Source organism: Nicotiana sylvestris, chromosome 4, assembly GCF_000393655.2.
Source record: "Nicotiana sylvestris chromosome 4, ASM39365v2, whole genome shotgun sequence".
Classification (NCBI taxonomy): Eukaryota; Viridiplantae; Streptophyta; class Magnoliopsida; order Solanales; family Solanaceae; genus Nicotiana; species Nicotiana sylvestris.
In genome coordinates, this window is record NC_091060.1 from 4,915,059 (window position 1) to 4,929,653 (window position 14,595).

The window sequence follows — 14,595 nt, forward strand, 5'->3', positions numbered from 1 at the left end:
AAGGCATTAGAGAAGGACGATGATTTTGGGTTCTCAGTGGAAAGTGTGGAGTGGAACGTCTCTGCATGGTTATATGTGGTGTGAGGGTGATTGTGAATATCAGAATTTTGTGAGGGAAGTGGAGTTGGCAATGATTGAAAGGTATTAGTAGTAGTGGTAGGATTGGTTAATTGAGGCGATGATGCTGGATTGGCTTGGGAGATAGAGAAGGGGTCATAATGGTTGAGTGTATTGTGAGGTGGGCTTAGGGTAGAAGGTTGTGTTTGCATGGGAGGTTGTTTTTGATTGGGTGTTTGGGGTGGTGGAGGTGACGTGGCAGTGGGACAAGGTGGATGGGTGTCACTAGGTTTACTGTTTACCCTAGGAGTAAGTGAATTAGGGTAATTATGTTGTTTGTTGGATAGACTGAGTTCGTGTGGTGGTATGGGCATGTGGGTCAACCCGTTTTGTGTATGCAGATGTTGTAATTGGGCCACTATTTCTTTTATTGGGCCAGTTATGTTGTCTACTAAGTTAGGTTGTAATTGAGTGTTGACCATGTCATTAGTGCTGATTAACTGATCAAAGCTATTTTTTAATGTTAGTATAGTGTTATCAGGTCTATTATTAGGTGTAACAGTAATTAAAGCAATAGAAAGGTTTGAGAGGTGCATACCTGTGCCCTGGCCCTTGGCCCAATGCTTTGAGGTTGAAGTTGGGGTTTCAGTGTTGTGTGTTGCTTGTGTTGCTTCATGTAGACGTAATTTAGAGTTAGATGTCTTTTTTGGAAAAGTGACCGTCTTCCATTCCGTGGTTTGTTGAGGTAGATCTTTGTTATCATCCATAGAAGGATTGGTAGTTGACTGTGTTGGTACTGGTGGCGTGGTGTTGGGGCAGTGTAGTGTAACATGGCCAAGTCTCCCACAACGAACACATAGCATATTGAGACCTTCATGTAGAATTTGTTGACGATGATGCCCTATTAAGACATGTGACTTGAGTGGTTGTTCAAGGGGAACCTCGATACATATTCTAGCATATCGTCCCCTTATAGCTGATGAGGTGCATGTACCAATTTTTAATAGCTTACCCAGTTTATTTCCTACTTGGTGTAATATGCCAGTATCATAGAATTCAGTGGGCAGTTCTGGTAGCCTAGACCAAGTGGCCGTATATGTAAGTTTGGAGTTAGATGCTAAAAACTTAGGTTCCCATCTTCTAACTGATAGAAAATGGCCTAACACAAACCATGGCCCCTCATGGAGAGCTTTTGTCATATTTTCTTCTTGTTGGTACTTAATGAGGAAGAAGTCATTGCCTAAATCAATGAGGGCTAGTGACTCCGTTGGTTTCCATAATTGCTGTAATTTTTGCTTGAGGGTTAGGTGCCCCACTTTTCTTCCAAAGACCTTAATTATGATGGAATATTTCCAAGATTTAAAGTCTTATTTTGTCTTTGGCGGAGAGGTATGAAATTATCTGTAGTATATGTTGCTAAGGTTTCTTCAGACATGTCAATATGGTATTGGGTAGCATTGATTGTTGGAATTCAGGCATCAATATTGTGGATTAGTGTGGGGAGGAATGAGGGTTTTTTTGTCTGATTGTTGATTGGTTCGTCTATATTTATGGCGTGTAAATCTGTCACGACTCGGATTTTCCGCCCTGGGGAGTCGTGATGGCGCCTACTAATGTGAGCTAGGCAAGCCAATCCTTAATATCTTACTTCATCAACAATTACTTCTTTTAATAATTATCAGTGATAACATGAAAACAACGAAATTAAATAATTATGCGGAAGTCTTAAATTAAAGAAGACTAAACAATAATGCGAGAATCAACACGTGCCTCTACCCAAGAACTGGTATCACATTACTCACGAACTTTTAAGAGTGCTAAATACAACCGTTTGATAGAAAATATAAACTGTTTGTCTTGAATACATGAGATAACATACTGAAATAAAGATAGAGGAGACGTCGGGCCTGCGGACGCCTGCAAGGCTACCTCGGTGTCTCACTGGACTGAAGGCTGGCTCCCGCGCTACTGCTGTTGTCCAAGACCTGGATCTGTGCAAAAGAGCACAGAGTGTAGTATCAGCACAACTGACCCCATGTGCTGGTAAGTGTCTAGCCTAACCCCGGCGAGGTAGTGACGAGGCTAGGACTAGACTCCAGATAAACCTGTGCAGTTATACAATATTTGGCGGAAAAGTAAACAAGTAATAAGCAGTTAAAGCTGGGGAAGGGAAGCATGCTTCGGGGATAGCAGTTAAAAGAAAATAACAGGGAATAATAAGGAAGCTAGCAATATAACTCCTATCACAAATGAAGAAAATAAAGGCAACTTTCACTTTCAGTTTCATCTTGTTGCAGACGTGCAACCCGATCCCATTTCTCATATCTCGTGGTAGGCGTACCACCCGCTCCCATTTCATTATATCTCGTGGTAGGCGCACCACCCGCTCCCATTTCATTATATCTTGTGGTAGGCGTACCACCCGCTCCCATTTCATAATATCTTGTGGTAGGCGTACCACCCGCTCCCATTTCTTAATATCTTGTGGTAGGCGTACCACCCGCTCCCATTTCATAATATCTTGTGGTAGGCGTACCACCCGCTCCCATTTCATCACACAATTACAAGAAATCTCGGCAAAGGAACATAAGCGATATAATAACCTCCTGGCGAGGGAACAAAAGCAATATAATAGTTTCCCGGCAAGGAAACAAAGATATCGAAACAATCATCCCGGCAAGGGAGAATCAACTATAACCAATCTTAACTTAGCTTGTACTCAGCCCAACTAATGACAATGCTCAAACATAAATAAGATCTGCGAGGATAGAACAATTCTTTGCGCAATATAGAAGATCATTAATTAAAGCATCTAAAATGTCATTTAAGGACATAACCACTTTCAATTTAAGACTCACGGTCATGCTCGACCCCAACTTATAGATACTCGTCATCATGCCTGTACGTCGTACTCAACAAGAAGCAAGTAGAAAATATGACTCCACTCCTAATCCCTCAAGCTAAGGTTAGACCAAACACTTACCTCGAAGCTTTGAACACCACTCAAGTCTCAATTATAGCTTTACCTCTTGATTCCACCACCAATCCGCTCAAATCTAGTCATAAGTTACTTAATCACATTAATAAATGCTAAATGAATCAACCCCAATGCATGAAAATTAATTTTACAAGGTTTTACCCCAAAAAGGTCAAAAATGCCCCCGGGTCGTGTGGTTGAAACTCGAGGTTCAGACCAAAACCCGGTTACCCATTCCCCCCACGAATCCAAATATATGATTTGTTTTGAAATCGGACCTCAAATTGAGGTCCAACTCCTCAATTTGTAGAAAACATAGGTCCTACCCAAAACACCCAATTTCCCCATGAAAATCTTTGATTTGAAGTTAAAATCATGTTAAAAGATGTTAAGAAGTGAAGAAAATAAGTTAGAAATCACTTACCAATCGTTTTGGAGAAGAAAAGTTGTTTGGAAAATCGCCTCTTACGTTTTGGGGTTTTGAAAAGTGTAAAAATAACTGAAATTAACATGAATTTATACCCCTCTGAAGCCCCCACCGCAGACTGCGCTAAGCCGACCGCGGCCGCGCTAGCCCCTCCTGAAGACCTGCGGATCTTTGCCCCGCGCGGACCATGCAAAGCTGACCGCGGCCGCACAGCACCCACCGCGGACCGCTCAAAAGCGACCGTGGCCGCGCTGGCCCCTCCGCGGCCGCACGCGTTTCCTCGCGGGCCGCGCTAAAGGGTTCAGAGGCCTACAATATTTTCCTGAACCTGCAACATCTGATCTTTTAAGCCTACAATATCCCGGAACCTACTCGGAACTCACTCGAGCCCTCGAAGCTCTAACCCAAGTATGCATACTACCTCAAAAACACTATACGAACATATTCAAGTGATCAAATCATCAATATAACATCATGAACATCGAATTAAGCCTCAAGATCAATGAAATTTCTCAGATTTCTCTTTAAACATCAATTTCCCAATTTGGGTCCGGATCACGTCAAACGACATCCGTTTTAACCAAATTTTACAGGAGTGATTCAAAACATATATAAGAATTGTACCGGGCGCCGGAACCAAAATACGGGCCCGATACCATAGTCTTCTAATCAAATTTCATTTCCAATTTCCGTAATTATTTCAAGAAAACAATTTCACTCAAAAATTCATTTCTCGGGCTTGGGACCTCAGAATCCGATTCCGGGCATATGCCCAAGTCCCATATTTTTCTACGGACCCTCCGAGACCGTCAAATCACGGGTCCGGGTCCGTTTATCCAAAATGTTGACCGAAGTCAAATTTATTCATTTCGAGGTCAATACTTAGCGACTTTCACAAGATTTCACATTTAAGCTTTTCGGCTACGCGCCCGGACTGCGCACACAAATCGAGGCGACTCTAAATGAGGTTTTCAGGGCCTCGAAGATACATATTTCAATTAGGAATAAGTGATGACCCTTTGGATCGTCACAAAATCAGGAGGATCTGTGTTGGGAATAGAAGAAACAAAGGTCATTGTGATTGGATGCAGTGTGAGGAAAAGGAAGGAGGAGTAAGGTCTAGTGAGAGGATGGAGAGTCTCTCTCTACATTCTCTGTTTTCTTGTGTTAGACAAATCATTTCTTTATGTTGAAATCTGTTCCTTCATGTTTAACAACCTTTAACAATAAAAACACCCTCTCACGTTTACCATTTTTTCCTTTTCATAATCCTACTTCACAAATAATCTCAAAGTTAGCCTAGAATATTATCTTATAAATATTCATAGAATGCTTTAGTCGTGTCTATTATTGTAGTTGTATACACGTTCGCGTAACGTAATTATAATTTCCAAAAATATATCGAAGTACGCGTTCGCGCGATTTTGGCCGAACAACCTTAATAATTAATAAAGTGTTATTAATTATGTACACGTACGCGTGACATGATTTTTATAGTGCGCCAAATAAAACGGGTTTACACACATGTTATCTGGTTCAAAGATAAATCCATAACGACATAATCTAAAAGCGGTAGAAGGTAAAATGTACATAGGTTCTAAAAAATTAGTAATTAAATAATTTAATTAAGCCAGGTATGATTAAAACGACCGTGCTAAAATCACAGAATCCGAGAATGCTAACACCTTTTCCCGGGTTAATAGAATTCTTTATCGGTCTTCTGGTTTCGCAGACTTTAAACAGAATCAAATTTCCTCAATTTGGGATTTTAAATAAACCGGTAACTTGGGACACCATTACAAATATTCCAAGTGGCGACTATGATTAAATTATAATCTCATTTCGAATAATGTCACTTTAATTGAAAAAACTCTCTATCCCTCTCGGAAAAAAAGGAGGTATGACAACACTTGCAAGTATAATTTTCCTCAACGTAGGATTTAACTTACATAAAGTTAAATAATATTATTACTTTGCTTTGGCTTGTAAAATAATTGGTAAACAATTTATATAGGGTGGATTGTCCAAGTAATTGCTAAATATGTATGAAAAAAAGCAACCATTATGCATGGGTTTTCATATTATTGTTAGATCTTCGACAACGTTAATAACTACTTGTTATTAATATATGAATTTTTATATGTTACATAGTTCAAACAAGGAAGTAATTATATAAAGTAAAATCTAAATCGATTTTTAGGTCCAAAATATTAGAATTTTCTACATAATTCAAATAAAAAAGAATTAATACGTAAATTTTAGTTGATTTTAAATTCCTAAAATTTAGGAAAGTTACTTAAATTGAAATTTCGTCAAAATATAAAATATATTTTAAAAGGATAAAAAAGTTGAACGCCGTTTCTTTAAGGATTTTCGTACTTTTAATATAGTACCGATTATATACCCTGACCGTATACAACATACAAAACTATGATATGTGTAATTTTTGAATGGACGAATTTGTAAATAGGTACGAATAATTAACTTCTTTTTTTTAACTCCACCTTGGTAGTTGTGAATCTCTTTAATTTATTTTTACTAATTTAGTTTGATCTAGTCCTTTAAAAAAATATCTTTTGCTGATTCGCCACCACAAATGAGAAACATAATTTTTTAAGAAAATAAATCTTTTATTGATCCACATACGATTTTGATTCTTGTGGTCATTTCTCTTGATTTATTACTTAGATTTGAATTTATTAAATCATATAGCGTGTAATAGAAACTTGGCGGTTTTATATTTATAGTATAAATATAAATATAAGTATACATAACTATCATCACATTAGGATCAAGACTTGCTAAATTCCATTCGTTTTTCATTTTCTACACCACAAAATAAAAAACGAAATTTTAAACTTGTACCAACTATTCTCACACAAACTCATTTGCCTAATGAAGAACCTCACAAAAGATTTTTCCTAGTACTTTCTATCATTTGTCTCCTCCTAACATTAGCAGTTGCTGGCGGAGGCGGCGGTGGAATAAGTGGCGGTGGCAGAGGCAGCGGTGGAATAAGTGGTGGAGGCGGAGGCGGAATAAGTGACGGCGGTGGAATAAGTGGCAGAGGCGTCGGTGGAAGAAGTAGCGGTGGTGGTGGAGGCAGGTCTAGTGGAGTCGGTGGCGGTGTTGGAAGAAATATTGGAGGAAGTAATGTGTTTCAGACTGGTCATTCGGCAAGCAGTAGTACATAATTGTCCTCGAACACAAACCTGAATTCAGTTTTTATTGCTTGCTTCAGTTTATCAATTCATCTCGCACCAAATTACCACTAAGAATCTATGTCTTCCACTTCCCATTAAACATCTCATCATGAACTTATAATAAGCAAAAGTGACAAAGATTACACATTACCATAGTTTTTATATGTCAATAAATTATTGAAAGTGATAATCACTGAGAAACTATGTCTTCCACTTCCCATTAAACATCTCATCATGAACTTATAATAAGCAAAAGTGAAGATGATTGCATATTACGGTTAGCTATAGCGACAGATTAGCAACAAAATTCGTAACTAATTTCAGTTATAAATCTATTATGATAGGCATATGGAAAAGTTCATGAGTCCTCTTATCGTTATCTCTAGCACCAAGCAAATTAAACTAAGGAATTATGAAAGTTGAGCAGCTGGTTTAGAGATGTGTGTTGTTATATGGCATGAAAATTTAAATGTTAATTTACATATAGACATGGTATTACTATAAATGCACAAAGATATCTACATCAATGCATAATTTGCTTGATTTGGGGAACCATTTACATAGAGTCAGATCTCTCTATAACATACATTCACTATAAAAGTCAAGTTCTTTTAAACCAATTTTCATGTTATATTATAATATTTGTTCTAAATAACAGCACTTCGCCAAAACAATTTGGAACTAATGAGGCTGTTATAGAGAGGTTTTACTGTGTATTATATGGTCAATTTGCTTCTCTATAAGGGGTTCACTTTCTCATTTGTTCTTAACAATTTGTTGTTGCACCACCAATACTGAAACTGGTCTATTTATCTCTGCAGCAGCAAGCATATCACCAACTGGTCCAGGTTCTGGTAAATCATTCCATTCATTAAGTCCTAATAATTGTTGCAGATCGTCGCAATGCGCCTTCCGACCATTGTAAGATCAAAGGCTTCTTCCATAGCACGTGAGAATCTATGTCTTCCACTTCTCATTAAACATCTCATTATGAACTTATAATAAGCAAAAGTGATGAAGATTGCACATTACAATAATTTTTATAATATGTAACAAAAGAGGTGTTTGATAATAATTAGACACTTAAAAGTTAAAATTTAATACCTTCAAAGCCTACTAAAAGCGTTATAATACTTTTGTGAGAACAATTTGAGTTCGCACAAAAATTGACAATTGCTAATCAATGGTCTAAATTAAATTGTACATTGCATTGTAAAAGTTTAAATCTATTCAAAAAATTTATAGACCATGGCAGTTAAACTTATTTTACTTATCTGTCAATGCTACACTTGCGACTCGACAAAAATAAAAAATGGTGCAATAAAATTTGGCAAACAGTATACCTTTAATATGAGAATGATACTAGTATTTCCTCCATTTCAAAGAAGAGGCCAATTAGCCAGCATTCGAGGGTCATGAGGTCGTTTACTTCTCATTGTGATAGAAAGAGATTTTTGCATAAAATATATGTAACTAAGAAATATCGCTTATTGATTAAACTATAAATTTCCAATGTTCCTTTTAAGATATCTCATAAGTTGATGAGTACAAAAAATATATATGAAAAGCATGTTACTAAAATATCATGGCTCCACTATGTCCAGTCAAACCATATTAGAGATGCCAGAGTTCATAGTTTCCTATTTGTCATGTGATGTCATGCCAACCATCATACGCCCTCAGCTAAAAACAATGAGGATCTATGTGCAAATATGAAATGTATTTACCTAACCATAGTAAGTCAAGGGATTAAAATCAATATCTCGGGCATGGGATAAGTATTCATTGACCCAATCATACGTGCTTAGATCAAAATTATGAAATGAATTTTGATAATTTAAAATCAATATTCCTCCTATTTGTGCTTAGCTCAAATTAGTGTTTGCCTCCCTTCAATTACACTTAATAGCAGGCTAAAAATGAAGTCCTGTTAATTTTGAAAGAGCAAACGACGTAACATAAAAGGGATGGGGAGAGTTAAGTTATGGTTATTAGACCTTGTAGCTTCTATATGTCTGTCAATCAATTCAAAATAGATATACATATTTATCTTGCTCATTAGACCTTGCAGCTACCATGATTATTGTAAGATAAGTGGTTAGTTACTTCTTTCTGAGAAATTACACTATTTGAGCTTTCCACGTCCACATTTGTGCAGCGTGACACCCCCGTATTTCGAGCTTCCTCTAGAGAACCCAATGCTTTGATGTTGATGTGTGTGCGCAGAAACCCTTCTTTTATGAAATTAGACATCTACTTATCAAGTAAAAGACAATAGTCAGCAAAAATTACTTCTCTGATGTAGAGAAAAAAGATTTGAAACATAGGGGGTTCAACAATTTATTATCTACATACAGTATATTCCAAAAAGATGCAGTGTATGAAGAATATATTCTGGGTAATATTCTTGGTAATCTTTCTGGGTAAAAAAAAGATGACTTATGTTGAGAATTGAAAACGGTTTCCAAAGTAGCTTCTATCGAGTTATGAATAAAGCAGTTTTAGTTTTCACGGTTTGTATATATATTTTTTTTGAAATTCAAATTCAAATACTAATTTTACCTAACTTAACTAATTTAGCCTAAAATTACCACATGGCATTTTCTTAATGCAACACTTGGCAAATTCTCATGGCTGACTTCTTTCTTTTTAATAATAGAAGATGGTTATGTTTTAAATATATTGCAAAATGCTGATTATATTTTAAAGAGCAACCCGTAAGTGGCTATTGGTGCACTTTTGTTAAGCCCAATAGAAATATTTTTGAGCAAATATCACTTTTAGTATGCGGCTGAAATTATTTATATTTGGTAGCCGCAAAAAATGTATAAGATTCGGCGCAAAGGGAAATCAGAATTTTTTAACAAAACAAATATTCTGTTGATTAAACAAGCATCCTAACCATGGTTAAAAATAGAAATTACTACCATTTAAATCTCTTCATCTTTATTAAGCAAGAAAATATCAAAATCTCCCAAAATTGGAATCAATTGAAATAAATTCGCAAAGCAATGAAGCGAATTGAAAAAAAATGTGAGTGTATTGGTATTTTACGATAACGTGATTTACAAAAATTGCTAATCCTGTAAAACACTTTTTGTTTTCAAATGCAATATACGAATTTTTGTCTAACTTAAACATTTTATTCACAAAGTTTCTCCAGCAAAAAAGTTTAGATTACCGGTTGTTTAATATTTGAGACAAAGTTAAGAATAATCTATATTTAATATAATTATAGGATATTTCATTTTAATGATTTACAACAAATCTTGAGCGTGATTATTGGTTACTTTTGCGCCTTGACACTAGTTGTAATGTTAAATTTAGGGGATCCATATTTTCTTATCAAATATGTATAGACTTAAATTATATATATATATATATATATATATATATATATATATATATATACACACACACACACGCGCACAGTCAGACTTCTCTAAAACATCATCCCTATATAAGAACATCTCACTATAAAAGTCAAGCTTTTTTCGGAACCAATTTTTCATGTTATGTTATAATATATGTTCTCTATAACAGCACTTCACTATAACAATCAAAAATATTCGGAATAAACGAGGTATTATAGAGAGATTTGAGAATGGTGATGGTAGTGGTGGTAGGTTATAATGGTAAGCGGTGGCGACAGTTAGTAATGAATGTGGATGATAGCATCTTAATGAAATTAAGTCTTTGTTATAAATCTTAATCATACAGACCTATTCAGACTCATTAAATGATTGTGAAGTAAAACAATACACTTAATAATTAAGATTTAAATGATTAAGATTCAGACCTCCATTAAGTGCAAACAAATGAGGCCTAAGTCATATTGAAAATTAACAAGTCCAAGCATATTGGACTTGGTAATTAGTATTGGATATATGGGCTAATATCGTAAAAATTGCATGTGGCGCCCTATTTGGTCGTCCACATTTAACGTATACCCATATTTTTAAAATTCTTTAACCTATACCCTAATTCTGACAACTTCAGGCGTCTTCTCTTCTTCCTCCTGACCTATGCGCTCCTTTCTTCCTTCTATTCTTTTCCTCTTCTTCTTTTTTCTCTCAAACACATGAGACTTTGTATAAGTATTATTGATTGGAACTGTAAAGTTAAATTGTGAATAATTTAATGAATTTAGATTCTTGAAAGTTGTATAGGAATTAGAATGATTCAAACATTTAAATTGTCCAGAACAGAACCTCCGTATAAATTCCTTGCACCAGAAGACCATTTCCAACCATGAAAACCTCATCATTTAAATTGTCCACATCATTAAATTGTGGACGAGCAACTGGTGTATACTTAAGTTTGCTTTTCTAATTAGTGTGTAGAAATAAGGGAGATACATGCAACGAACGTGTATCGCTTCCCTCATCAATTGTGTATTTCTTTCTCTGTAATGGACATAACAACTTCAGCTCTAAGAATGCTGAAGTTTAGCAAATATAAAATAAAAACTTCAGCTCTTAGAATGCTGAAGTTCAGCAAATACAAAACAAAACTTCAGCTCCTAGAATGCTGAATTTCATCAATTACAAAACAAAAATTTCAGCCAAACATGCTGAAGTTTTATTGAACTGAAGTTTGGCATTGCATTATGAACTGAAGTTTGCGTGATTGTCTTTGCAAGTCAGGACAAACTTTAGGCAAAAATATCTGAAGTTTTGCTTTGATAAGGCTACACTCCAAGCAAAAAATTCCTAAGTTCAAACTTCAGACATAAATTTTTGCTACTTCAGGCCCGTATATCTGAAGTTACCCGAAAATTGGGTACGCTTGCAATTGTTTGTGCAAAGCTGGTATATGTTAAAAGGTGACTTAAAAACTGGGTATAGATGCAAATACCCCGCTAATATCTAATGAGTAATATATACTGAACTTATTAGATTGAGCATATAAGGAATGCGCTAATGTCTGATGGGTAGTCGAGTAGGGCTAAAATATAAGATTATAAGATTTTCGTATTTCGAATATTCAAAATTTTGAAGTTCCAAATGTGAAATCCAATCTATCCAAAAATCCAAATTAAATACTCATTCGGATTGGATTTCGGTTCAGATTTTGAGTTTATCCAATTAATGCACACCCCAATCCTCGTCGTCATCATCTTCATCATCATTATATTCCATAAAGCTTTTTTTAGTAAATTTATTTGTTTTCTCTCTGACAAAGGACTGGGTATGCTATGGTATGAGGCCCGAAGCCTAAATATTAAAATATTTTTTGGGGCATTGGTGCTATTAGCTTTCGATAAATCTAGCCGAGATATTTCTTTGAGAGCATTTTTTGTTGACTTACTTCGGAAGAACATGGAGGAATCTAAGCTCGAACTCCTTTCAGAAGTAAATCCAAAAGTTAGCTGGATAGTTTCCTAGGCTACACATATACTATTACGGAAATCTTTAAGTGAATCACTTCATTAAGAGGACCACAAAAAAATAAGGATAGAAATACGACGAAGACTTAGCTGGAGGTGCAGCTGGACTGTGAACTACTGTAGAGTTAGAGTTGGTTGTAATTAGTGCTAATTGTAGTTAGTCGGTGTGTTAGCTTAGCTAGTCAGCAGATTAGTTAGTTAGTTACATGTGGGGCCCAATGGCTAAGTTAATACATGTATATAATGTGTCTCTCTATTCATTTTATAGAATAGGAAAAATTATTTTTCTCAACTGCCAATATCTTTCTCTCTCGAGTTCATCTTCCATCTCAGATCCAGTCTCAATTACTTGATGAATCTGGAGATTGATTTCAGATTCATCAAGCTCACATGGTATCAGAGTAGTGAAGAATTATAATCCGCAAATTTAGTTCAATTCAGTTGAGATCTCATCGTCGTCTTCCTCGCGAAGCTGCAACACATAATCGTCAATGGCGGCTGAAAAAATTGACCACACACATCCTTTATTTGTTTATCCTTCGGACACTCCTAGCTCAATTCTGATTCCTGTCAAGCTCACAGGTTCAGAGAACTATGGGTTGTGGCGTCGTTCAATGAAAATTGCGTTACAAGCTAAAAGGAAGCCAGGTTTTGTGCTTGGGACATGCAAACAAAATTCATTTAAATCTGAATTACATGAGGACTGGGAAACATGTAATGCGATAGTGCTTTCCTGGATCATGAACACCGTGTCTTCGGATCTACTTAGTGGTATTGTCTATGCATCTAATGCACACTTAGTGTGGGAAAATCTGAGAGAGAGATTTGACAAGGTGAATCGTGTGCGAATATTTCAGTTACATAGAGAAATTGCCACTATTACGCAGGGAACAGAGTCAGTTTCTGCATATTTCACCAGGTTAAAAGGAGATGTGGGTTGAGTATGATGTCATGGTGATCATACCTAATTCGAAAGAATATGTTGAACATCTACAGCAGCAGAGGTTGATGCAGTTTCTGAGTGGCCTTAATGAGACGTATGAACAAGCGAGGTGTCAGATCCTAATGAAGACTGTGGAGCCAACACTAAATCAAGCTTATGCGTTGATTATGGAAGATGAGAGTCAAAATGCTAGCACTCATACAATCCTGCAAAATAGAGGAGATCCAGTTGCTATGCAAACAGGTAGAGGACAAGTGCCTATAGTACAAGGGAAAGAAGCCATTTCTGAAATGTGATTACTGCAACAAGCCTAGACATTCCAAAGAAAACTGCTACAAGTTGGTTGGCTATCCAACTGATTTCAAAGCCAAGCGACCATATGCAGCCAATATGACAACTGGTGGTCAGGAGAATGGAAAGCAGGGATGTCAGGATGAAGAAGGAAGTAGCTGTGATGGATTGAAAGTAGGATCATACTTTACTGAAGATCAATACAGACAGATTTTGAGCATATTAAACAGGGAAACACCAGAGCATCAAGCTAACATGATAGGTATTGCAACCTCCTTAATGACAAGCTTTACTTGTAAAGAATGGATGATTGATTATGGAGCTACACATCACATAGCTGGTGAACTAGACATATTAAACACTAAGAACAAAGTAAACATGTGTAATAGTGATCATGTACATTTGCCCACAGGAGAAAAGTCTAGAATAACACATATTGGAGATGTTATCATAAGTGATGAATTGAAGCTGGAAGATGTCCTATTTGTACCTGAGTTTAAGTTCGATCTAATCTCAGTGTCCAAACTAACTAGGCAACTGTGTTGCTCAGTGAATTTCTTCCCTGATTTCTGCTTATTTCAGGATCTCTACAATGGCAAGGTGAGGGGGATTGGTAGAGAGAGAGGTGGTCTATACATTTTGAAGAAAAATTTCAAAGGAGATTTGAAAAGGTTTGTCAAGGAAATAAAGAAGTTTGCATCAGCTGCAACTACACAAAACAATGAAGAAGGTGGAGTTTTGTGGCACAAAAGGCTAGGCCATGCTTCAGTTAGTACTACGAAGAAATTAGACTTGTTTCATAATAATTCTGTAGAAGTAATAGTGAATAATGATTGCCCTGTATGCCCATTAGCAAAACAAACTAGACTGGTATTCCCCAGAAGTATGAGTAGAAGTGAAAATCCTTTATCTCTTATGCATATGGATGTTTGAGGACCATATAAATTTCTCACATATGATAAAAAGCATTTTTTCCTGACAGTAGTGGATGATAATACGGGATATACCTGGGTATATTTGCTTCACCTGAAAGGTGATGTCGTAGTATTAAAGAAATTTCTTGCCATGTTACACACTAAGTTTCAGTCTAAGGTAAAGGTAGTTAGAACAGATAATGGCACAGAATTCTTTAACAGGCACATGAATGAACTGTTTGATGCATATGGTATAGTTCATCAAAGCAGTTGTGTTTACTCTCCACAGCAAAATGGAATAGTGGAGAGGAAACACAGACACATTTTGGATACAGCTAGGGCATTGAAGTTTCAAGCCAACACTCCTACAAGATTCTAGGATGAATGCATTAAA

General features: G+C 36.2%; 1 protein-coding gene across 1 annotated transcript; it reads left to right on the forward strand.

Annotated features, from left to right (window-relative positions):
* The first annotated feature begins 12,544 nt into the window (after positions 1-12,544).
* On the forward strand, positions 12,545-12,994 carry LOC138889199 (uncharacterized). The gene has a single exon (XM_070172466.1). The coding sequence runs from the start codon at positions 12,545-12,547 to the stop codon at positions 12,992-12,994; it is 450 nt and encodes a 149-aa protein (XP_070028567.1).
* The last annotated feature ends 1,601 nt before the right edge of the window (positions 12,995-14,595 follow it).

What these genes read in the sequence shown, in the direction of transcription:
- LOC138889199 (XM_070172466.1), top strand. Translation starts at nt 12,545, where the DNA reads ATGGCGGCTGAAAAAATTGACCACACACATCCTTTATTTGTTTATCCT.